Source organism: Lissotriton vulgaris, unplaced genomic scaffold, assembly GCF_964263255.1.
Source record: "Lissotriton vulgaris unplaced genomic scaffold, aLisVul1.2 SCAFFOLD_732, whole genome shotgun sequence".
Lineage (NCBI taxonomy): Eukaryota > Metazoa > Chordata > Amphibia > Caudata > Salamandridae > Lissotriton > Lissotriton vulgaris.
In genome coordinates, this window is record NW_028247159.1 from 727,896 (window position 1) to 753,979 (window position 26,084).

Consider the following 26,084-nt stretch of genomic DNA (forward strand, 5'->3'; position numbering starts at 1 on the left):
AATGTGTGAAATGACCATCAATAATGAAGCGAATGCTGTAAATCTTCAATAATAGCAGAAATAATGAGCTACAGTATTCAGCGCAGTCGGCGACAGAGGAACCTGCACACAAACTGACAGATCCTGGCTGAAGCATCAAGGGCAGTTCAGTGATTATAAGAGGCTGAACTGTACACCTCCACGCCACAAGATAAAGAAATTACCTTAGGAAAATTAAGGCAACAACAACAACAACAAACCACCTCCTGTATAAACAAGTGTCCAATACCAACTTTGATCATGGGATCTGTATGGTGTGATTACCGCAGTGCTCTGTTTTCTAATATGATGACAAGCCATCATTCCCTGCTCTAGGTGAATTGTAAACTCTTTCTGGACAAACAATAGTAACCAGAGAAGAGCACAACAGAGCGGAGCCAGACAACTGACCGGTAAAGGAAAGACGAGTTCTTCTATCTACAATACAATAGACTGTCCTAAATTGCACCGGTCAGAAGGAAGATACATCTTTACCCTCAAGCGTGTATAGCCATAATCCAATCTAAAGGCACAATCACCTACTAAAATACCTTCTACGTATTAGGAGTGTGGCAAATATTTGGTGGCTATTGCATTTATTGTTAAAACAGAAATCAAATGTGCAAAATACTGCACATATAAAGTGTGTGAGAAAAACACGAGCGCTTTATCAGCCATGTTGGCCCATCAGGAAATACAGTCATGGGATGTAGACAAATATATACCCGACCCACAGACACTAACCAAGAAAGAAGAATCCTACACATGCAGCAAGAGCTTTAGTTTGTCATCACCACTCAAGCTTCATCAGCAAACGTACACAGGACAAAAACCATTCAAGTGCAGTGAATGTGTCAAGAGCTTTAGTAGGTTATCAGAACTACAAAGACACCAGCGAACACACACAGGAGAAAAGCCATTCAAGTGTAGTGAATGTGTCAAGAGCTTTAGTAGGCTATCAGAACTAAAAAGACACCAGCGAACACACACAGGGGAAAAGCCATACCATTGCATTGAATGTGGGAAGAGCTTTAGTCAGTTATCAAGCCTTCAAAGTCATCAGAGAACACACACAGGGGAAAAACCATTCAAGTGCAGTGAGTGTGTAAAGAGCTTTAGTCACTCATTAAATCTCCAAACACATCAGCGAATACACACAGGGGAAAAACCATTCAAGTGCAGTGAATGTGCAAAGAACTTTAGTCAGTTGTCACACCTTAAAAGACATAATCAGACACACCAAGAGGAAAAACCATTCAAGTGCAGTGAATGTGCAAAGTGCTTTCGTCAGTTATCAGAACTAAAAAGTCATCAGCGAACACACATGGGGGAAAAACCATTCAAGTGCAGTGAATGTGCAAAGTGCTTTAGTGAGTTATCAAGCCTTCAAAGACATCAGCAAACCCACGCAAGGGAAAAGCCATTGAAGTGCAGTGAATGTGCAAAAAGCTTTAGTCACTTATCAGACTTACAAAGACATCAACGAACACACACAGGGGAAAAACCATTCAAGTGCAGTGAATGTGTGAAGAGCTTTAGTCGATTATCACACCTTCAAAGTCATCAACGAACACACACGGGGGAAAAACCATTCAAGTGCAGTGAATGTGCAAAGTGCTTTAGTCAGTTATCAGACCTAAATAGTCATCAGCGAACACACACTTGGGAAAAACCTTATCATTGTAGTGAATGTGACAGTAGTTTTCGCAGCTCTTCAGCATTAAGGAATCATCAGCGAACTCACACCGGAGAAAAAGCATTCAAGTGCAATGAATGTGGGAAGAGTTTTAGTCGGTTATCAAACCTCCAAGCACATCAGCGAACACACACAGGGGAAAAACCCTATCATTGCAGTGAATGTGACAGTAGTTTTCGCTTCTCTTCAGTATTAAGGAATCATCAGCGAACACACACAGGAGAAAAACCATTCAAGTGCAGTGAATGTGCAAAGTGCTTCAGAAAGTCATCACACCTACAAAATCATCAGCGAACACACACAGGAGAAAAGCCATTTAAATGCTGTGAATGTGGGAAGAGCTTTAGTAAATTAGAAAATCTAGATACCCATAATCGAACACACACAGGGGAAAAACCATACCATTGCAATGAATGTGAACGCATTTTTAGTCGTTCCTCAACATTAAGGATTCATCAGCGAACACACACAGCAGAATAGTCATTCAAGTGCAGTGAATGTGCAAAGTGCTTTAGTCACTTATCAAACCTCTAAACATATCAGCGAATGCACACAGGTGAAAAACCCTATAATTGTAGTGAATGTGACAGTAGTTTTCACTTCTCTTCAGCATTAAGGTATTATCAACAAACTCACACAGGAGAAAAACCATTCAAGTGCAATAAATGTGGGAAGAGTTTTAGTCGATTATCAGAGCTACAAAGCCATCAGCGAACACACACGGGGGAAAACATAGAAGGGCACGAAAGTGTGAAGGGCTTTTATCAATGTTCGATGCCACACAACTCTCTGTGAATGCAGTGCTTCATTTAACTCGATGGAAATAATCCTAGAGATGCAGAGAATCCGAAAAGATTTTAAGAACATCAAAAATAATATTGACCCATCAGCGGACATAGACAAGAGCTGAACAGTGCAGTTATTATGAGAGGAATGAATTACGGAAAAGATTAAATTCAAGTTATGTGGAACATTGAAATACCAGATTATAGAAGACTGGACTAGCAGTAAAGAAGAAAAGCAGATAACAGTATTTGCAGAATTATAAAAGTGTTTGTGTTCAGTGATTGTTCACTTCTGTACACATAGCAAAGCAACATGATGTATCAGGATACACAATGGGAGACGAGCACAATGTGGACTAAAAGAAAAGAAACATTGTTGATTTTTATTTGGTGAAGAAGAGATACAAAGAAAAACATTCAATTGCACCTGACCACACTACCTGAAAAAGCAACACAGAACAATACTGGGACTAACAACTGTACTTTCAGCTAACTTGTCAGATTAAAACTTGTAAACCCAACGCACCCAGAGTGGACATGTTGTCAGAGCTCTGGAGATGGAAGCTTCTTTGGTAAAATGTATGTATTACTATTAACAAATGCCACTGCAGTATATGTAATGAACTAAAGCGAAGCAACGGTGTTCAAGAAATAACCTATTTTTTAGATATAAAAGAGCATATACCTTGTTTTTAAGTAAGTTTTGCTGCACCTTTTACACACTGTTATTGGTTGATGGATCAGCTTGTGCCTCAGGCCTTGTAACACCGTGTGACGCGTGGCTCCTCTCAAGCTTGGCTCTCTCTATTCACTTGCCAAACTCTACTTTTTACCAGAATTAAGCCACTGTAAGCAGCAGACTCTGAATAATGTGGTGAAATAGTGAAATCTCACATCAAAAGCATATATGTGCCAGGACAATCAGTTGCACTCCCAGCAACTCGTCTTCCACACTGATTGCCCCTTGGTCTCAAATGTTCTGAAGGATTTGTTGTATGAATGCCAGAAGTGGCAGTGAGATACATGAAGCTAATGCTAACAGGAGTGTGTGGGAGATAGAGAGGGGGAGAGATAAAGAGAGCGAGAGAGACAAAGAAAGGGGGAGAAAAAGAGAGAAATGGAAGGGGGGGAACAGCAAGTGATCTTTATTCACCTAAAAATAGAAGAAGCAGCCGAATACATGTCAATGTATGACATCACCAGAAAAAACGGGCTGAATACCTGTGAATTTGTATATTTATTTTTAATAGCTATAGACCCATCTCATGCCAATAAACAGGGCACAAGTAAAGAAAATAGTGAAGGAGCACATTATCATATGCAAATCACAATGACGTCACATGTAGTGCGTCACAAGAAGTGATGTCAGACCCATATAATCATTTTCACATAAAAAGTCGACGGCCTGATTTAAAAAACAAGAAACATAAAATAATGTAAAAAGGTTTTGGTATCAGTTTTTATACATCATGTGTTTTTCCCACTATCAGTTTGTAAACTAAACTCGGAAAAGGCTGAAAGTGTAAATATTTTTAAACAGATATGTGGAACTTACATTTTTAAACAGTTTTTAGTGAATAAATAATATGTGCTTTTAATTTGCGTTTGTTTCCTGATGTTGTTCTTTATCCAGCCCCTAAGCTCCAAAGTGTTTCACATTTACTGTATATTAAGCAATAGAAAGGCTCATTTTGTCTAGATCTCTATTCCTCTCTTGTATCACTCACACTAAAAAATAATAGGGACTATCGGGCTATTTTCCGGTCTGGCATGCTCAAACCGGCATGCCGGACCAGAACAGAGCCCATTAGTAGGAGTTTTGCAGACGTCTGTCTGTGGTAATAAAAACCGTGGAGCTGGTAAAGTTTTTTACGGATAGAACCTTGGCGAGAGGATGCACAACATATTCAGCCATTTGAGTCTACTCCTATTTGTGCAAAAGAAATGACACAAAAGGGCCTGGTATAGGATAATAATTTGCTTCCCTGCACAGACAGTACACTGTTCCAATATTTGGAGGCATTGCTAAAGGCTGCACGAAGGCTGTTCGAATTGTCGTACTTGAAATGATTTCTCCACTGGCTTGGTAGCTACAGATTAACCCATTTTGGTTTGTTGTTTGAGATTCATTTTATAACAAGTATTGGTCCTGAAGAAGGTGGTGTTGCCACTGAAACGCGCGTAGACCAACACATCACCCATGAGGAACGGCCCCTGAGAGGCAGTGACATCACAAACAACTGATGTTTAAGACCTTCCAGGAGTGTACTGTTTGCTCTTTAGGCATTTGTGGGACCCATCATAGGGTTGAAACTCATCTTCTTTTAGCTATGAATGAGAGTGTATGAGTGTCTGCACTGCCACACCGGTATGGACTAACTCCTCCCTTCAACGTTAGTACTCTCACACGTATGGTGTAGGGACACATATGTTCGCGACTATCATTTTACAAGGCCGGACTTCTGTCAGTTGCGTCTATGGCAGTCTCCCCCTTCTGGGCTCATGTGCTTCAATTCCCTTTTAGAGCTATTGTGCATGACTTGTCTCTTCCCTATAAATTTTGGTTCCCATTACATCTGTTCCCCTACTCAGCTTGCCATTGATTATGTGTAATACTCAAGAGTCTCCTCTCATTTTCTCCATTGTACTACATATAGAATTTTGCACTTAGTGTGTTTGTGTTAAGAATTAACATGTAATTTTGCTCACGTAAATTTATTTACATTGCATTTCATGTTTCCACCTTTTGATGTCACCCCAACACCAATATTCACCACTTGTTAGTATTGTTTCTCATTATCATTCCACAATGGTTCTTTTGCTCTCTCCCTTGTGCAGTCACGATTTTTACGTCACGGGGCCTGTCTCCATACTAAGTCACATTTACATTTGTCTGTCCACTTTTCTTCCTAGGGTTTCCACGTGCTATTGGGGGTCTCGATATATATTTCCCCTTTGTTGTGTTTATCTTGGTTTTTGCAACAACTAATTCTATGATTTTCTATTATTTTACTATATGTTTGGTATCTTCCCCAGCCCTGAAGAAGTCAAGGGTTACTTCCCTTATGTGACGAAACACCTGTTGGCTGGTTGTTTTTCTTTGTTGTATTATTAAATACATTTGCATATTATACTGGTGTCGACCACAGATATTCGTACAATACGAGACATTTCAACCATTGTTATAACCTTATTACGTGTGCCCAGGACTGTGCTTTCAGTATGTGCATATACTCTGAGCAAACGAGATATCCGGCCAATTTTATTCTAGCTAAGAGCGGTGGTGCTTGCACAATAATAGGAGAGCAGTGTGTGGTCGGTATTACGAATAAGGAAAGGAATATCACTCAGCATATTTTAGACATTTTGTAAAATGTTCGAGGAATGGAGAGCGGTTATTTGAGTTGGTCTTTATTTGGTGGTTGGGGTTGAATTCTAGAAAAGGTGGTATATTTAATTGTTCTTTTAATTTGTTGCTGTGTCTTGATTCAGTGTCTTCCCTTATGCTGTTCATACTGTGCTACTTATTTCTCTCCCAAAAGGATTTCAGTTCATGATATTAATGCAACTATAATGCTTCATAAGGAGCTTGATACTATTATGCAAATAGATGAGGGTGTTTCTGGTTAAACTACTTCTCCTGCAGGTTTTGTTCCTGATGTTACTCGTACTACTGATGTTTAGTGTCATTTTCTTCCATACGTTTGCTATGCATATATACATATATTCGTATTTGACATTTTATTGCTTGTATTCATCTATTGTCTCAACTTGTAGAATTGTAACATCCTTTACCTGATAGCAAGAATAAAGATGTCCTTGTTAGCTAATAAATGCTAAAAGGAGGGTCTGTTAGAGTTGAAATGTATTACTGCCTTATTACTCGTGTTTTACCTGATGTTATGTTAACATTTAAGTAGCTATTTCATAATATATTCTTGCTGTATGCATATGCAATTAATAAATGCAGATGTTACATTAGTTAGGTTGACATCTTTTCCACCATTTTAGCTTTTGAAAATGCCATTTTGTATTATAACCAAAACCTTTACTGGAAACGTTTACCAGAAATGGTCCTTGGTAAGTTTTGTTTCTCAAAGGTTGAATCTTGCTCATTAATGCATGCCTTTTCTGTTACATAGAGGCCTTCACCTGTCTAGTGGGGAGGATAAGATTGACGACCTTGGGCAGTTAATAAGTTATGCCAGGCTGTGGAATCAAAACTTATGTTCTGTACCCCCATTGTATTATGACGGCTACCAGTGTTTTTACATAATAGGCAGGTCTTTGTGGGCTTCGCAGCATGCATATTGTAACTTTATGACTGTAAGTGTCAGTCCCTCGTCAGCCATCTTAGAAGGATGGTCAGATTGGATTCCAGTGCAGTGTTCTTTGTGAATAAACTAGTTTGCTTGTATTCTCTACTGTGTCATTAACTCTTTATTCTTTGAAGGTTAGAGGAGGTTGAGAGTGGAGAAGTGTGGCTCAATGGTTAGAGCGGCAGACCCTGATGCAGAGGTCTAGCCCGGGACCAGGGTTCAATTCCTCGCCTCGGCGGGTCTTCCACGGACCTGATAATTCTCGCCTCGGTGCCTATTCCAATCATGGACTCCCACTCTGCAACTCTGGGCAATAGCTTGCTTAATCTCCACAACGATCCCCACAACGCTAAGGATGCCTGGCCTGCACCTTGGGGTGCCCAGAAGTGGACGCCTCAGAGGGAAAGCCAGGATGGGTTCCACAGCGGTATTCGTACAAGCGCCTTGAGACCCTTGCGGGTGAGTAGTGCGCTATACAAGTATCAATTTTACATATTTTAATTTACATTTTACCCGGTGGCCCTAGTTGGGTCACTTCCTTCACAACATTTGCTATTTTCATTTCCTGGTCTCCAACTCCGTCCATGGCGTTCATTCTTCAAATTGCAGAGCCAGGTTTCTGATTGGCAGTGCTGTAAAGGGAACTACAGAACTGCGGGAACTCGCTCTCCAGCGTACCTGCTTGCTGCTCAGAACTGCCGTACTCTCCCATTACAGGTATCCTACCAGTACTGAGAAGTGCAGGTACTGTCCCTTGTGAATGAAAGTAGTGCAGGTGTCTCCCTTGTGAATGAAAGAAGTGCAGGTGTTGTCCACTGTGAATTAAAGAAGTGCAGGTTCTGTCCCTTGTGAAGGAAAGAAGTGCAGGTTCTGTCCCTTGTGAATGAAAGAAGTGCAGGTGTCTCCCTTGTGAATGAAGGAAGTGCAGGTTCTGTCCCTTGGGAATGAAAGAAGAGCAGGTTCTGTCCCTTGTGAATGAAAGAAGTGCAGGTGTCTCCCTTGTGAATGAAGGAAGTGCAGGTTCTGTCCCTTGTGAATGAAAGAAGTACATGTGCTGTCCCTTGTGAATGAATGAAGTGCAGGTGCTGTCCCTTGTGAATGAAAGAAGCGGAGGTGCTGTCCCATGTGAATGAAAGAAGCGCAGGTACTGTCCCTTGTGAATGAAAGAAGTGCAGGTGCCATCCCTTGTGAATGAAAGATGTGCAGGTGTCTACCTTGTGAATAAAAGAAGTGCAGGTGCTGTCCCCTGTGAATGAAAGAAGTGCTGGTGCTGTCCCCTTTGAATGAAAAAAGTGCAGGTGCTGTCTCTTGTGAATAAAAGGAGTGCAGGTGCTGGTCTTTGTGAATGAAAGAAGTGCAGGTGCTATGCAAGAAGTGGAGGTGCTGTCACAAATAGGTGCAGGTGCTGTCCCCTGTGAATATAGTAAATAGAGTGAGCAACCCAGTGAACCTTTGGGGGCTTGGGTAAAAATGTAATAAAGAGGGGTAAAGTAGCCTCCAAAGGAGTTGATTTAGTTATGTTAGTTATTTCGAAGTAATATGCAGGTGACTTAATCGTCCTGAGTGAAATTAATCCTAGGTGGTTCAGTAAACATAAATACACTTAACATTAACCAAATATGACAATACTTCACATAAACACAATATAATCAACGTAATAAACAATGGACTTGTGTATAGGCAAAAGAATGATTTTATCAAATTTCAGTTGTGAAGGGAATATACAATACAAGAAAATATGTACAACAGGAAAACAGGATAAAAATTAGACACTTAATCAAAATCACTGTAAAGCCTGTGGAATGCCTATCCAAAAAATATAGATGTAAATAATTCTCCTTTGGATAAGGCCGGGAGTCGACGTTTCGGTCTTTATGGATAGCTCGTTAAGACCATCATCAGGACGGAGAAAAGTTAATATTGTAACTCCCTTAGGACGAAAGGTGCTCTTTCCCTTTGTTGAGAAGAGTTGCAATTGATAGATAAACCAAGCGAGGAGATTCAATCTCCTTGATAGCGGGGAACTGGGCAATTATATTAGCACTTGTTTATTGGCTCAAGTTTGCCGTTCTGCTTTGGAATTGTAGAACTTCGTCATGTAGTAATGATCTTTAAGGATTCAGAAGTAGAACCGGCTAGTGTTCTCAGGGTTTGTGAAGAGTGACGATTGAACCCTCCCGCTATCGGTGAACCTTCGCGAATAACACAGATTGTTTACTTTGAAGTAACCGCTATCAAGGAGATTGAATCTCCTCGCTTGGTTTATCTATCAATTGCAACTCTTCTCAACAAAGGGAAAGAGCACCTTTCGTCCTAAGGGAGTTACAATATTAACTTTTCTCCGTCCTGATGATGGTCTTAACGAGCTATCCATAAAGACCGAAACGTCGACTCCCGGCCTTATCCAAAGGAGAATTATTTACATCTATATTTTTTGGATAGGCATTGCACAGGCTTTACAGTGATTTTGATTAAGTGTCTAATTTTTATCCTGTTTCCTGTTGTACATATTTTCTTGTATTGTATTTTCCCTTCACAACTGAAATTTGATAAAATCATTTTTTTGCCTATACACATGTCCATTGTTTATTACGTTGATTATATTGTGTTTATGTGAAGTATTGTCATATTTGGTTAATGTTAAGTGTATTTATGTTTACTGAACCACCTAGGATTAATTTCACTCAGGACGATTAAGTCACCTGCATATTACTTCGAAATAACTAACATAACTAAATCAACTCCTTTGGAGTCCCCTGTGAATGACAGAAGTGCAGGTGCTGTCCCCTGTAAATGAAAAAAGTGCAGGTGCTGTCCCTTGTGAATGAAAGAAGTGCAGGTGTCATCTCTTGTGAATGAAAGATGTGCAGGTGTCTCCCTTGTGAATGAAAGAAGTGCATGTGCTGTCCCTTGTGAATGAAAGAAGTGCAGGTGTCTCCATTGTGAATGACAGAAGTACAGGTGCTGTCACAAAGAGGTGTAGGTGCTGTCCCTTGTGAATGGAAGAAGTGCCGGTGCTGTCCCCTGTGAATAAAAGAAGTACAGGTGCTGTCCCTTGTGAATGAAAGACGTGAAGGTGCTGTCAGAAAGAAGTGCAGGTGCTGTCCCTTATGACTAAAAGAAGTGCAGGTGCTGTCCCTTGTTAGGTTAAGGTTAGGTTAAGTATTAAGCGCTCAAATTACCCTGGGCCATCTCGGCGCTGACTGGAGACTGGACTTCTGTAAGAGTGGAGCCATACCAGGGCATTCCTTAGAATAGGAAAGCTTTCAGAAGTTCCCTAAAAGTACCATAACTCGAGATGGCTCGTAGAGCCTGTGGGAGCTGGTTCCAATATCTGGGGGCCAGATAGGAAAAGGCTCTCCCTCCTGTCCGGGTGAGAAAGATTCGAGGAACTTGTAACAGTCCCTGTGTATTGGATCTAAGCGTCTTACAGCAGCAGTATTTAATCAGTTTAAGTTGCAAGTAGCAGGGGCCTTTATCGTTAAGAGCGTTGTGGGTTAGGCAGCAGATTTTGAAAAAATATCTTTTTTTCACATTGAGCCAGTGCAGTTCTCTAAGCAGCGGGGTTGATGAAGAGCCTGCCGAGCGATTTAAGATCATCCTTGTGTCTGTGTTCTGAACAATCTGTAACTTGGCCAGGAGAGTCTCACCCACTTCTGCCAGCAGGGCATTGCCATAGTCTAAACGACTAGTTACCATTGTGTGAACTAAAGTCCTATGATGGGAGGTAGGTATAAACTGAAGTATTTTCCAAAGGAGTCGGATACCATAATAGCATGTGCTGGTCGTGGTCGCAATATGGTCTTTCATGGACAGGGAGCGGTCAGTTTTTATTCCTAAGTTCCTTACGGAAAGTTTGGGGAAGGGAGCAGAGCCCAATTGGTCTGGCCACCAGTCGTCTGACCAGATGTCCGGACCTTTTCCCATTAACATGATCTCCGTCTTCCCTGGATTCAATTGAAGGTAGTTCCCAGTCATCCAGTCTGATATCAGCTTCATACCATTGGTGAAGCGTGTTTTTTCTAACTCTGGACATTTCCCGATAGTGAACATAAGCTGAGTATCATATGCATATGAGATGATTTCAAAGCCCAGCTGTTCCACAATCTGAGCCAGAGGGGCCATGTATATATTAAGGAGGGTAGGACTCAGACAGGAACCCTGTGGTACCCCCTTCTCTAAGGGCATTTTGGCCGAGGAATAGGGACCTAAGGTAACCATTTGTGTTCTCTCCAACAAAAAGTATTGTAGCCATTTTAAGGCTGTTCCTTTGTTACCGCAATCAGATAGTCTCTCCGCTAGCTTAGTATGAGAGATAGTGTCAAAAGCTGGGGAGAGATCTAAAAGCATCAGTATCGCGGAAGTGCCTGAGTCTATAGTCTGTCTTAATGAGTCAGTAACCTCCAGAATGGCGGTTCCTGTACTAAAGCCTGGGCGAAAGCCCGACTGTGAAGGATCCAGGATTTCACTCTGTTCCAAATAGGAACTAAGTTCATTTTTTATGATATTTTCCAGGAGTTTCCCCAAGAGAGATAAAAGGGAAATAGGCCGATAATTGCTAAGGGTTGCGGGGTCTGCTGTAGGGTTCGTAAGAATAGGGCGGACCACTGCTTCTTTCCAGGGGGATGTAATTATACCTGTAGATATAGAGCAATTGAAGATATAACAAATTGCTGGGGCACAGCTCTTGGCTAGGAGAGCCATGATTTTTGGGGGGCATGACTCATTGGGAGACCCTGATTTTCCCAAGGCTAAGCCTTTTAGGACCTCCTCAATGGTGACCAACTTAAAGCTCTCCGGAGATCAATTTGGTGTCTTCCGCTTCTCCTCCAGTTCGGCCAGAGTTGTGAATATAAGAAGTGCAGGTGTGTCCCTTGTGAATGAAAGAAGTGCAGGTGCTGTCCCCTGTGAATGAAAGAAGTGCAGGTGCTGTCCGTTGTGAATGAAAGAAGTGCATTTGCTGTTCGTTGTGAATGAAAGAAGTTGCAGATGCTGTCCGTTGTGAATGAAAGAAGTGCAGGTGCTTTCCCTTGTGAATGTAAGAAGTGCAGGTGCTTTCCCTTGTGAATGTAAGAAGTGCTGGTGCTGTCCCCTGTGAATGAAAAAAGTGCAGGTGCTGTCTCTTGTGAATGATAGAAGTGCAGGTGCTGTCCCTTGTGAATGACAGAAGTGTAGGTGCTGTCCCCTGTGAATGAAAGAAGCGCAGGTGCTGTCCCTTGTGAATGTAAGAAGTGCTGGTGCTGTCCCCTGTGAATGAAAAAAGTGCAGGTGCTGTCTCTTGTGAATGATAGAAGTGCAGGTGCTGTCCCTTGTGAATGAAAGAAGCGCAGGTGCTGTCCCTTGTGAATGACAGAAGTGTAGGTGCTGTCCCCTGTGAATGAAAGAAGTGCAGGTGCTGTCCCCTGTGAATGAAAGAAGTGCAGGTGTTGTCTACTTGAATGACAGAAGTGCAGGTGCTGCCCCTTGTGAATGAAAGAAGCGCAGGTGCTGTCCCTTGTGAATGACAGAAGTGTAGGTGCTGTCCCCTGTGAATGAAAGAAGTGCAGGTGCTGTCCCCTGTGAATGAAAGATGTGCAGGTGTCTCCCTTGTGAATGAAACATGTGCACGTGCTGTGCCTTGTGAATGAAAAAAGTGCAGGTGTTGTCCCTTGTGAATTAAAGATGTGCAGGTGTCTCCCTTGTGAATGAAAGAAGTGCTGGTGCTGTCCCCATGAATGGAAGAAGTGCAGGTGTCGTCCCCTGTGAATGAAAGAAGTGCAGGTGTCGTCCCCTGTGAATGAAAGAAGTGCAGGTGCTGTCCCCTGTGAATGAAAGAAGTGCAGGTGCTGTCCCTTGTGAAGGAAAGAAGTGCAGGTGTTGTCCCTTGTGAATGAAAGAAGTGCAGGTGCTGTCCCCTGTGAAGGAAAGAAGTGCAGGTGCCGTCCCTGGTGAATGAAAGAAGTGCAGTTGCTGTCCCTCGTGAATGAAAGAAGTGCAGGTGCTGTCCCTTGTGAATGAAAGAAGTGCAGGTGTCATCCCCTGTGAATGACAGAAGTAAGGGGGGGCGGAGCTTGCCGGCAACCAAGATGGCCGAATAAGCGTGGAGCTCCGCTACGTGGTTTACAAATATCCTAAATAATCCTGCACTAGCCTGCTATACGAGCGTTGGAACTGGCTCCACTGCACTTATGAAGAACTGAGGCACACAGCGATCTTTCTCAGAAAGCGCTGCGCTACTGGTGAGCGGAGTTTGGGGGCACGTTGGGGCAGCGAAGATACAGGCCGGATAGCCTCGGACTCGCGTGCGCTGCCACCCCACGAGACGTTGCACGACGTGCGGCCAAGGAGAGACGTTGCGGCGGGTGCCGTGCGGATCGGGACACTCGACCCTCACTGGGCAGCTAGGGGCGCACCAGAACACACTGAAAGGCTGCCCCGTACAGCGCCCAGGCTCCACACCATACCAGGGCTCAGGAAACCGACTCAGACGTTCTAGACTAGAAAATTTCATGGGACCAAAACCGTCATAATCAAAGCGGCAGACGATGTGCGAGCAATCCGAGACCAGGGTGGTACGGCAGTCTTGGTATTGCTGGATCTGTCTGCGGCCTTCGACACGGTCGACCACAAGATCTTGGTCGACCGTGTCGGTAAAACGGGTGTCTGCCAAACAGCAATAAAACTGCTTGCCTCGTTCCTCAAGGACAGAACCCAGGCCGTCACCTTGGGGCCATACCAATCTGCTCAGTTGTCTCTGCCGTGTGGAGTACCTCAAGGCTCATCCCTGAGTCCGACACTATTTAACATCTATGTGTTGGACCTTGCTAGTGTCATCAAAAGCCATGGGATGAGCCTAACCTCGTACGCAGATGACACGCAACTGGTACTGGCCATCAAAGGTGACGGAGTGGAGGCAGCCCAACGCTTTCAAAGGGGAATGTTGGAAATAGTAGAGTGGATGACAATAAATTGCTTGAAACTCAACTCGGAAAAAACCGAGGTAGTTATTTTTGGTCCACTTTTACCACCTTGGTCTTTATTTTGGTGGCCATCTACTTTTGGAGTACCCCCTACTCCAGTAGCCAAGGTTAGAAACCTGGGAGTCACCTTTTACGAGGGCCTCACTTTTATGGACCATGCGAATAACGTGGCAACGACAGCTCACTACAAATTACGCATGATCAGAAAAATAAGTCAGTTCTACCAGCAGCTGCCATTAAAACTCTGATCAGCTCCTTGGTCCTTTCGGCACTCGACTACTGTAACGGTTTATTTCTAAACACCCAGGTTAGGGTTCTAAAAAAGCTGCAGTCAATACAAAACGCTGCAGCACGCCTACTGTCAGGAATACCAAAATTCGCTGCCATATCGGAAACAATATAACAACTACACTGGTTGACCATCCAGAATCGGGTCAAATTTAAATCGCTATGCATAGTGTACAAATCCTTAAACAACAAAGGTCCCCAATTTCTAATGGATCAGCTGGTTCCATATCAACCCCCGAGACAGATTCGGTCCACTAACCTTAACCAGCTAGTGATCCTCCGGTCCATAACTGTATCTTGGGGTGATCGTCGCTTTCTGATAGCGGCACCCAAACTATGGAACACTTTGCCACAGGACATCAGATTAAGCCCGTCACTCTTGCAGTTCCGCAAGAAACTAAAAACCTGGTTGTTTGACCAATAGTTTCACTCCCTGAACGTTCCCGGATGCTGCAAGCTGGACTGAGCAATATTGATGCAAAGATTTTAGCGCCAAGACGCCTGCGGGTATTTGTCAAGCTCTATAAATGGCAATAAATAAATAAGTAAATAAATAGACTCACCGAGGCAGTGGCGCGCAAGACTCGGGAGGCGGCGGCCATTGGCGAAACGTGGTGCAGATCCATACACCGGAGGTGAGAGAAGCGGGGACTTGCCCTAATAGCCAGAAATACAAGAACTTTATGATCCTGGTGACAGCTCGAGGGGCGAGATAGCACCGATATCGATGCGCCTGTGAGGCCCACCAAGTAGGTGTCTGGCCCACTGACTATGTTCCTGGCGCAGCGCTATTGACATACCAGCCGCAGGGAGAGTGCATTACCCCACAGATCTGGGAGATAGGCGGCTGCGATCGTGCCCATTTCAAAGGCTGCGGTGCACACAGATGGGTTCTGACCAGACCTCACGCAACACGGCGAGGCCTTGAACCACCTTTGGCCGGCGGGAAATGCCCTGAGTGTGGGCTGCGGATGTCGTCTCACCTCCTGCAGAGCATTGATGGACGAGTCACCCTGCGAGGCGCACAAAGCCTTAAAGCAAACTAGCGGAGCCACCGACCTGGCAGAGGGGAGCCCTGGGCCGCATCTCGGAACTGCCACTACACAGCTGAGGCACGCGGAGGCCGGCTGAGGCCTCAATAGTTACTACAAGACCTGCAGCACAATTAGCCTTCTTCGCAACGCAGTAACTTATAAACAACCTCAGAGCCTATACTGCACAGCGGCGCTCACAGCGCTTTGCGTCATCTGTTGCTACATGCGGCTGGGACCTAACTGGATCTTACCATGCTTTCTCTGCCTGGGAGCTGTTTGCCAATTCGGTGCTCTGCAGGATGGGTAAAGGGGAAAAAACCCAGAAGAACATCTCCTTTGATCTAAGACGCACGAAGTCGCAAGACACCGCGAACTCGGATAAGGTGGCCTTACAGGAAAGCGATGGAGAGGCAGCGGTCTCGGACCTAAAGAATATATTAATGGCCATGGAAAAGGGCCTGCAGAACAGCCTGACGGCCTGGGCTCTAAAATGGATGCCCTCACTTATAGGATGGATAGGATGGCGGAGCGGATCGACAAACATGCAGAAAGGTTGGACATGTCCGAGAGGAGATTAACAGAGGTTGAGGAGGCGCAAACGGAACTAGACACAGATCACAAAAAAATAGAAAAGCTCATGCAGACCTTACAGGACAAAGCAGAAGACTTAGAGGCGAGGTCCTGTCTCTGCAACCTAAGGATAATGGGCCTTCCGGAGACAACGCCGACAGGCAACATGCAGAGATTCATAGAAAAATTGTTGACCACTCTACTGGGGGAAGACTCTTTTTCCCAGATGTTTGTAGTGGAGCGCGCCCACCTCTCCTTGGGTCCGCGTCCGCGCCCGGGGGCCCCACCGCGACCGATCATTGCAAAATTGCTCAACTACAGAGTCAGAGACGTTGCTCTACACTTGGCCAGAGATAAAAAAATCGCTGCAATACGTGGGATCGGAAATATCTTTGTATCCTGACTTCACCGCCAGAGTGCAGGCCCCATACAAATGCCAGCTTAAGGACCTTGGCCTAGACTATGTGATGCTGTACCCAGCGAAACTGAGAGTCAATAGAAAGGGGCAATTCCACCTGTTTACAGATCCCTGAGCCTTACAACAAGCCCTCAAGAACTGGTCGAGGGACCATCGCAGGGAAGTCTTGGAGCTGAGGGAAGTAGCCGGCGAGAGCAGTCATCTAGATGAGCAGGAGTAATGACCTCTAAAGGTTGCTTCATAAGGCGGTGTAATGGCAGAGTTTTTGGCTTTATTTAGCAGTGATATAGATCATTAATCTTGCTCGCATCTAGTATAGGTATTCATAGCCTGTGTTGGCCCTTTTAAGCCTTTTTTTCCAGATCTAGAAGAGGATAGCTGCTTAATATGCCTTTATTCTTGACTTTAACCTGTCTATTGCCTATTGGCTTTGACATATTAGACACTTTGGTATGGTTTATGTAGGTATTCTGACAGAGCTAAGGAGCATTTCACCCCTTTCAGGCCTACAGGCCTAGAGCTAGAGGGACTCCATCTTGATGAAGCTGAGAGGCTTTTCAGGGCAAAGGCAAAGTTTATAGTTAAGGCTGTTGTTCGCTTGGAGAGAACCGGTTCAGGCTGGCCCTTATCGAAGGAATGTATTTTTCTCCACTCCGAAGACACAACTTCAGGCTGGCCAGCTGGGAACGTGTCCTTGGTACGGGGAGGTACAAGAATTTGGTGGGCGGCAGGTTACTGGCCGTAGCTTTCCATGAAAGGACAAGCTTCCATATTAGTGAGCTACAGGAGAGGAGGAGAGTTCCGTTCAGTTCAGTTCAGTTCAGTTTGGAGTGCAGCTCAGCATGGTGTGCAGTTCAGCGTAGTGCTCAGAACAGCTTGGAGCACAGAACAGCTTGGAGCACAGAACAGCTTGGAGCTCAGAACAGCTTGCAGAGAGAGAGAGAATGTCTGCTGGAGCTGCAGAATAGAGTGCAGTTCTTAAATGGAGAAAGAAGGCAGACGATTGCTGAAGATGAGGAGAGAGAAAGCAGTGCAGAGAGCATCAAAGAAGGCTGTCAGCTGGAGCAACTGAACCAGAGGCGTGGTGATGTGGTGAAGGAGGGAGAGACAGAGAGAGCCCTAATCCCACCAGAGGCAGAGAGAGAGCCCTAATCCCACCAGAGGCAGAGAGAGAAATCTTCCTTCTAATAGGTGAGGTAGTCTGAATTAGTTACACTTACACTTTATGTCTAATCTTTTCCCTTTCAGCGGAGTGTTCCTGTTATGTTTAATCTTTTCTCTTTCAGCGGTGTGTTCTACCTATAGTCTTTGTCAGTTCTGTGTAAAGGTTTATATTGTACTAATAATAAATGACCCCATTAATTAGTGAATTAGTGTGCATGAGTTCTTTTATGATAAAGTTATCCTGGCTTCAAGCCAGTTGCTGTTGAGCCACTGATGGATCAAAAAGGGGGTAGGAGCGCTTAAATCAAGACATAACTCAGTCACATAGTGTGTATATCTTTATCCCCATACAGTGAGGGTAATCACTCCTGGTAGGTATTACTGTTTGAACAGATGCTACCCCTGATCAGGTAAGTAATAGTGAGGGAGAGAGGAGACTTGCAACCAAGGGACTAAGTTAGTACACCATCCCATAATATTATTGTAGTAGCAGACCCTTAGTGAAGAGACTTCCCAATATATATATATATATATATGTATAGGTGTTCATAGGAATGTGGTCGTCGTTGATATGCGGCGTTAGTGAGAACACTGGGTGGGAGACCAGTGTGGATACCCACTGGATTGTGGCTTGAGTAAATGAGAGCACTAGGTAGTCGAACTAGTGTGTAGTTTCGCAGGATTGCGAACAGTTTGGAAAAGGGAGCATTGGGTTCTGCAGGCCCGTGTGTAGACGTACCGGATTGTGTGTCATATCTGCCCTAGGGTAGAACGGTCTGGGTCAGGGTGGCCGCGAGACCAACTGATGTAAATAAGTGTGGTGTAGGGTATGGATATCCCTAGTAATCAGTGAGTATTCTTAGTATCCCTATAGATTTAGTGTTGTTTTTAATAATATGAGCTTGTATATTGCGAGTTCCCCATCCTCAGGTAGGTACCAGGTGCCTGGATAGGTGGTCCTGAGGAGGGAAGGTGAGTACGTTCTGGCTGGGTTGGAGGGGCCCCTGGGGGCTGATCCCACCTACTCAGAAAATCCGGCCATTACATCTGGCGTAGTCGTCATTTTACAAAGCCTGTGTGCCTGGCCATGTGCTTAGATTGTTTCCCATGTGTTGTGTGGGAGTGCCCTGAACGCTGGTTCCATCAGGCGTAATGTTGCAGTTTATGTAGCCTGTTAGACCTATGGGCTTGAACAGTTGCAGCGTGAGGAGATTGCATTACATCATGGCATTTGGTTTATTCAGGGTGGAAGGAATGGTTTTCATCTTGGTGTTTAAAGTGTCAGAGTTGAAGGATGGCATTACATGAGGAAGCCAGTTACATCTATGTGATGGTCCAATTGTATAAATGTGTGTAAAAATGCTTTTAAATTGCCCATTAAATTGCTTGCTGCATCTGCTTATGCTGTGCAATGTGAAATGTGTTCATTGTAATATGATCTGTGGAGTTCTTTGAATATAGCTCCTTGTAAATATGACTTGTGAATAGCGCCATATTATTGTGGCTTGTGAGGTGCATGTTTTCATGTTGATCTGCTGTGTTCCTTGTGCATTGCGCCTTGGATACGTTGTTTGTGAAAAGCTTGTCTTGTAAATATGACTTGTGAATAGCGCCATATTATTGTGGCTTGTGAGGTGCATGTTCTCATGTTGATCTGCTGTGTTCCTTGTGCATTGCGCCTTGGAAATGTTGTTTGTGAAAAGCTTGTCTTGTAAATATGGCTTGTGAATAGCGCCATGTGGTCATGGCTTGGACAGGGCATGTTATCATTACGTTTGGCAGGAGAGAGCTGGATCTCTCTCGGGTGCTTGGGGATAACGTTTTGAAAATATGTGTACGTGTCATCTGTAAACGTGAAGAAATGTGCTCATGACTTTCCCATGTATCTGCAGACGTTGGGAAATGATTCTGCTTGAGCTGCCAAAGGGTTAATATCTTGAGTTGAGATGGCAGTCTTTATTTTTTACATGCTGTCAACATGCATGGTTATCTGACCTGACTATAAAAGTCAGTGGATTATTTTAAGGATTATTTGATGGTTTGATTTTGACTTTTGTTTTGGTTCCTTGGTCTGCCTATGTGCTTTGTCAACCTCTTGACAGGAAGGTAACATCTTGTGCTTTGCAAAGGGTTTTGTTCATTTCACATTCTTTTTGAAATGCGTCTACGAATTTTTGTTTGGGTTTGCCTTGGAACTGATGTGGTTATAAATCAACCAGTCGGATTACGGAGAGAGCTGTGTTCTTTTAAAATGAGTGAAATGTTAAGGAGGTGGCCCGTTAGAATGCATGCTACGGGCTGTTTTCATTAATTATTTCTTTGAGGGTTTTCCATCTAGACAGGAATGTGCTGGTTGCAATGATCACAGGTTGAGTATAATCAATCTTGCCCGACAGTGCATGGTAACATGTGCTTTTAATTAGTGGAAGGCAACCATGTGCCTTTGAAAGAACATTAAATGTAACATTATTATTTTCCCAAATGTAAATTAAAATGTATGCTTTTATAAATGTGTCAGCAAAACCTTAAATTAAATACAATGTTGAAATGTATCTGCATTTTATGTTGTTTTACAAATTATTTCTCTTTCAGCAGCTGACAATGGACCATGTTAATTCGTTTTTTTTCCCAAATGCAGAATGTATAATCTTGTGTGCATAAGTTAGTTGCCCCTTTCTAAATAAGTGCCCATATTTTAAATGTCTTGCCTTTAGCTGAATTAGTTGGACAAAAGTCTTTTTAAAAACTGGAGCTTTTAATTGGCAGTACACTGTAACAGAATTGTTTTTTTTTTTTTAAATGCTAGCTTTCGTTGGTTAGCACAAATCAGGCATGAGAACAGGCAAAGGTATTTGTTTGTCGACCTTGGCAGACCAGCTGGTTTGTGCAGACGAGTTTTTTTTTCCTTTGCTCTGCAGGTTTCGATCACGTCCCTGTTCGTTATGATTGGCTACAATCCAATTTTCTTCCGCGGATGGCTTGTTTATTTAAGGGAGGGGCTGGCTTAGAGAGGCTCATCATATGGCAGTGTTTCAAGTAGCTTCATACTGTAGCATGGCTCCTGCTCCGAAGGGAGGGGCTGGCTTGGTGAGGATTAGGGTATGTTAGGCCCTGCGTAATGTTATTAAAAGTTAAATTTTGAATGTTTTTAATTAATTAGGATATTTTCTTTTCAATAATGAAAGGCACCCGGGGTGCTTTTTAAATGGAAAATTTTATTTTGCAAGAATAATGATACTTGTTCTCTTGTTTCTAGGATTGCTGAAGTTGTGGTTGTGCGTGGGTCCCTCCCCCTTCCACTTATTTTCTTGTTTTAGCTTTTTACTTTCATGTTTTTATTTTAGTTTATTGTTTTTGGATGATGGAACCAGACCAGACCAGACCGGAAGGGTGATGGATGGCCGCATTGGAGGAAGTGTCCGGATACCGAGGATGCAGGGTGGTGGCCTACATTGAAGAATTTGGACTGAGTTACATAATTCCCTGGCCTGCAATTTTTGTTGACATCACTACGAGCAGGCCCCACTAGGCCCCACTTAAAAAAAAACAAACACAAACATGTTTCATTTGTGACAAAATTATACATGGATTTCGTTTCATAATCCCTTGGACAAGCAGGCCCCACTTTTAAAGAAAAAAACATGTCACCTATTATAGTTTTTCTGTTTTCTTCAAAACAGTTTTTGCCAATGAAGGACTTTTTTTTTGACTGGTGCTGCACACATGTGTTCCACAGTGTGATTTAAAAACTTGATGTTACACCAGCTATCTTGTAGAAATGGGGTTGTTTTTTTTTTTTATTGTTCTTACATTTTCACCTTGATTGATCAAAGGGTGGTTACCTTAAAATTTGGATTGTTCTGGGTGGTGTGTCTTTTAGTATGATTATGTATTAATGTTTGCCCAGACCTTGAAACAGTACTTCTCAGATTTCACCCACAAACAAGCCCCTACACCAATAGTTTCATGAGTCATCATTAGCTTAAGTTGCCTATAGTACGTAGGGCTCATTTAGGCCCTTTGTTGTTTTCTCATTAAGAGTTGAAACACATTTAGTTCTTAAGTTGACAATAGTAGGTAGGCCTCATTTAGGCTTAAGTTGTCCGAAGTAGGCCCCATTTAGGCCCCTTGCTGTTTTCATTCAACACATAAGTCCCTATATCACTAGATTTCACCAGTTATCATTAGAAGTTGAGGCACATTTAGTTTGAGGATGCTTTGGTTAGTTTCTGTTGTTATTAGATCCAATCTCAGATATGTTTCAGCATTCAAGTCAAGGGTGCTTTGATTTGTTTTTAGGTTTCTATTCCCTACAATTGAGTTTCAGGTGGAATTTCCTTGAGTTGTCATTGTTTTTAGGGAGGTTTTTTTTAGGTTTTGATTTGTTGATAGATTGTGTTGATGTTTGTTTATTTGGATGTTATTGTTTATTGATGTTCGCAAGATAAGGATCTAAGGGTGGATGGCAGAGTTTTTTGGGCTCTATTTAGCAGTGATATAGATCTTAATCTTGCTCACATCTAGGATAGGTATTTTTAGCCTATGTTGGATAGATTATGTTGATGTTTGTTTAGATGGTTGTTGTTGTTTATTGATGCTCGCAAGATAAGGATCTAGGGGTGCAATGTAATGGCAGAGTTTTTGGCTTTATTTAGCAGTGATATAGATCATTAATCTTGCTCGCATCTAGTATAGGTATTCATAGCCTGTGTTGGCCCTTTTAAGCCTTTTTTTCCAGATCTAGAAGAGGATAGCTGCTTAATATGCCTTTATTCTTGACTTTAACCTGTCTATTGCCTATTGGCTTTGACATATTAGACACTTTGGTATGGTTTATGTAGGTATTCTGACAGAGCTAAGGAGCATTTCACCCCTTTCAGGCCTACAGGCCTAGAGCTAGAGGGACTCCATCTTGATGAAGCTGAGAGGCTTTTCAGGGCAAAGGCAAAGTTTATAGTTAAGGCTGTTGTTCGCTTGGAGAGAACCGGTTCAGGCTGGCCCTTATCGAAGGAATGTATTTTTCTCCACTCCGAAGACACAACTTCAGGCTGGCCAGCTGGGAACGTGTCCTTGGTACGGGGAGGTACAAGAATTTGGTGGGCGGCAGGTTACTGGCCGTAGCTTTCCATGAAAGGACAAGCTTCCATATTAGTGAGCTACAGGAGAGGAGGAGAGTTCAGTTCAGTTCAGTTCAGTTCAGTTTGGAGTGCAGCTCAGCATGGTGTGCAGTTCAGCGTAGTGCTCAGAACAGCTTGGAGCACAGAACAGCTTGGAGCACAGAACAGCTTGGAGCTCAGAACAGCTTGCAGAGAGAGAGAGAATGTCTGCTGGAGCTGCAGAATAGAGTGCAGTTCTTAAATGGAGAAAGAAGGCAGACGATTGCTGAAGATGAGGAGAGAGAAAGCAGTGCAGAGAGCATCAAAGAAGGCTGTCAGCTGGAGCAACTGAACCAGAGGCGTGGTGATGTGGTGAAGGAGGGAGAGACAGAGAGAGCCCTAATCCCACCAGAGGCAGAGAGAGAGCCCTAATCCCACCAGAGGCAGAGAGAGAAATCTTCCTTCTAATAGGTGAGGTAGTCTGAATTAGTTACACTTACACTTTATGTCTAATCTTTTCCCTTTCAGCGGAGTGTTCCTGTTATGTTTAATCTTTTCTCTTTCAGCGGTGTGTTCTACCTATAGTCTTTGTCAGTTCTGTGTAAAGGTTTATATTGTACTAATAATAAATGACCCCATTAATTAGTGAATTAGTGTGCATGAGTTCTTTTATGATAAAGTTATCCTGGCTTCAAGCCAGTTGCTGTTGAGCCACTGATGGATCAAAAAGGGGGTAGGAGCGCTTAAATCAAGAAATAACTCAGTCACATAGTGTGTATATCTTTATCCCCATACAGTGAGGGTAATAACTCCTGGTAGGTATTACTGTTTGAACAGATGCTACCCCTGATCAGGTAAGTAATAGTGAGGGAGAGAGGAGACTTGCAACCAAGGGACTAAGTTAGTACACCATCCCATAATATTATTGTAGTAGCAGACCCTTAGTGAAGAGACTTCCCAATATATATATATATATGTATAGGTGTTCATAGGAATGTGGTCGTCGTTGATATGCGGCGTTAATGAGAGCACTGAGTATGAGATCAGTGTGGATACCCACTGGATTGTGGCTTGAGTAAATGAGAGCACTAGGTAGTCGAACTAGTGTGTAGTTTTGCAGGATTGCAAACAATTTGGAAAAGGGAGCATTGGGTTCTGCAGGCCCGTGTGTAGACGCACCGGATTGTGTGTCATATCTGCCCTAGGGTAGAACGGTCTGGGTCAGGGTGGCCGCGAGACCAACTGATGTAAATAAGTGTGGTGTAGGGTATGGATATCCCTAGTAATCAGTGAGTATTCTTAGTATCCCTATAGATTTAGTGGTGTTCTTAATAATATGAGCTTGTATATTGCGAGTTCCCCATCCTCAGGTAGGTACCAGGTGCCTGGATAGGTGGTCCTGTGGAGGGAAGGTGAGTACGTTCTGGCTGGGTTGGAGGGGCCCCTGGGGGCTGATCCCACCTACTCAGAAAATCCAGCCATTACAGGCGGTAAGGCACAGAGATTGCGATTAGTTAGGAGCTGTCCTCTGAAATCCGGTTGTACAGACTGAGATGCATTTTGAGACACCACCCCCACGTTTTGAGTTAACTAGTAGTAATGGACTTGGTCTGGTCTAGTAGCTCAGGGTGATAACAGATTCTGGACGCGACCTACTTACAGTAGTGCTGAACAGGAGATTGCGCCATGTTCATTGAAATGTAGAATGTTAGTTATAAATCCAGCGTGGGGGTATGACGCTGATTGATATCCTACACCTAGTGATGTTTGCCTTGATAGGCAAAGTTTTTCGCCCTCAGGGCGACTAGTGCCTACTATGTACCACAAAGTGTAGCGAGCGACGTGCCCACAGTGTAGAGCACTCTAGCACTAATTACTGGTGGCATGGCGACCTCGGCCCCCGCGTGCAATGCTACCATTACACTCACTGAAGTTGTTTCTTAGGAAGTTGAGGGTTAGACAGGGGGGGGGGAGGGCTCGGCAAGGCCAAATTGAGGGCGGTCTGCTGTGGGTTAGGGGAAGAGTGGTTTCATAGTTCTCTACGCAAGTGGAAGAGGGGGACAGTTTTTTTCTATGTGTGCGCACACTGCCTACTTGGGGCTCACGAAATTTCTAACCACACGAGCTACACACACTTAAGAGACATGACAAACACCGTAGAGTCGACTGTACATGATCAGCCAGCTGTGCTCAGAGCACTCACATGGAACGTTCGGGGCCTCAATGCCCACCGAAAACTTTGCAAGGTCTTAAGCTATTTACAAAGACAGATGGTAGACTTGGCCCTCCTACAGGAGACCCACCTTCCACTCTCAAGTAAGATGCTGCTCAGTAGGGGACTGGCAGGTAACTTCACAGCGGCAGGGTTTACCACACACTCCAGAGGCGTACTGACATGGGTCAACCCGAGATCGAAACTGACGCTGACGCTTCTGAAGGCGGACCAGGAGGGCAGATTTGTGATACCACACTGTGTGGGGATGGGGTTGGATCTTGTAGTCATAAATGTGTATGGCCCGAACTACGACTCCCCGGAATTCTATCATGACCTAGCAACAGTTACACGCACTTATTCCACTACGCAGATATTGTGGGGGGGTGACTTCAATTTAGTGCTTAACACGGCCCACCGCGCAGGCCCTCAGCTGCTGCGCAAACATTACTAGCGGAACTCACTAGTATGGACCTGGAGGATGTATGGTGGCACAGACACTCAATACAGGGAGGTTACACACACTACTCGGCCTACCATGACATCCACACCAGAATTGACTACTGGCTGGCATCTACCTTCATGTTGGGACGCATCAGGGATTGCACAGTGAGTCCAGGCTCGCACGCTGTCTGATCACTCCCCGCTCCTGTTGGTTTTAGCAGCTCCCTCGAAGTGGATCCCACCATTCACATGGCGTTTCCCTCCATACTCACTGCTTGATCCGCTGTTCAGGGGTAAGCTGGCGTAAACGATTGATACCTTCTTTGAGACTAACATTGGGTCAGTAGACAGCTTCCAAATGGTGTGTATGTATGTATGTATGGATGTATGTATAGGCATTTATATAGCGCACTACTTACCCGGAGGGTCCCAAGGCGCTTCGACCGCTGCGAAACCCTTCCTGGCTTCCCTGAGAGATGGTCCCTTAATGGGTATCTCCAGGGTGAGACCAGGCATCCCCGGCGGTCTGGTGGGGCCGTTAGTGAAGATGAGGCAAGCTAATGCCCAGAGTTGCCGAGTGTGATCGCTGATCAGAGTGGGCACCGAGGCGAGAGAATTCTCGAGTCCGCTGACCCTGGTCCAGAAACCTGCCGCGCCGGGAATCGAACCCTGGTCCCGGGCCGTCCTCTGCTCTCGGGTCTGCCGCCTCTAACCAGTGAGCCACACTACTTCACTAGGGTGGGAAGCCTTTAATGTATACATCAGGGGCATAGCCATGTCGAAACACTCTAGTGTGCTTAAATCGATCAGACTGAGACTGACAATGTTAGAGAAACAATTAGCGAGTTTAGAGCAGCGGCAGCAGAACACGTCAGACACGACAATAGCGGAAGAGATAAAGTCCCTTGTAACTGAATATAACGAGGAAGCGGACAGGGAAGTGCAACACATGGGGAAATACGCTACGGCGCGAACTTATGGAGAGGGGGAACGTCCAAGCTCGTTACTAGCTAGATTACTTAAGGGCAATAGGAGAAAGTCCCACATCACAGAGTTGAAAAGGCCTGACAGCCAAGTGGTC

The 26,084-nt window shown here is 44.1% G+C and overlaps 2 protein-coding genes across 2 annotated transcripts in view; one reads left to right on the forward strand and one right to left on the reverse strand.

The window, feature by feature from the left end:
- LOC147665616 (uncharacterized) overlaps nt 1-26,084 on the reverse strand; it is a 232,184-nt gene that overhangs the window by 136,296 nt on the left and 69,804 nt on the right. The gene's annotated exons all lie outside the window — the stretch shown is intronic.
- Nucleotides 695-2,450, forward strand: LOC147665617 (uncharacterized). The gene is made up of 2 exons (XM_086949646.1): nt 695-2,185; nt 2,355-2,450. Exons 1-2 carry the CDS (start codon nt 695-697, stop codon nt 2,448-2,450), a joined length of 1,587 nt encoding a protein of 528 aa, XP_086805772.1.

Coding starts and splice junctions, on each gene's coding strand:
- LOC147665617 (XM_086949646.1), top strand. CDS start 695: ATGTTGGCCCATCAGGAAATACAGTCATGGGATGTAGACAAATATATA. Junction 2,186..2,354: donor TTCATCAGCGAACACACACA/GCAGAATAGTCA, acceptor AAACTCACACAG/GAGAAAAACCATTCAAGTGC.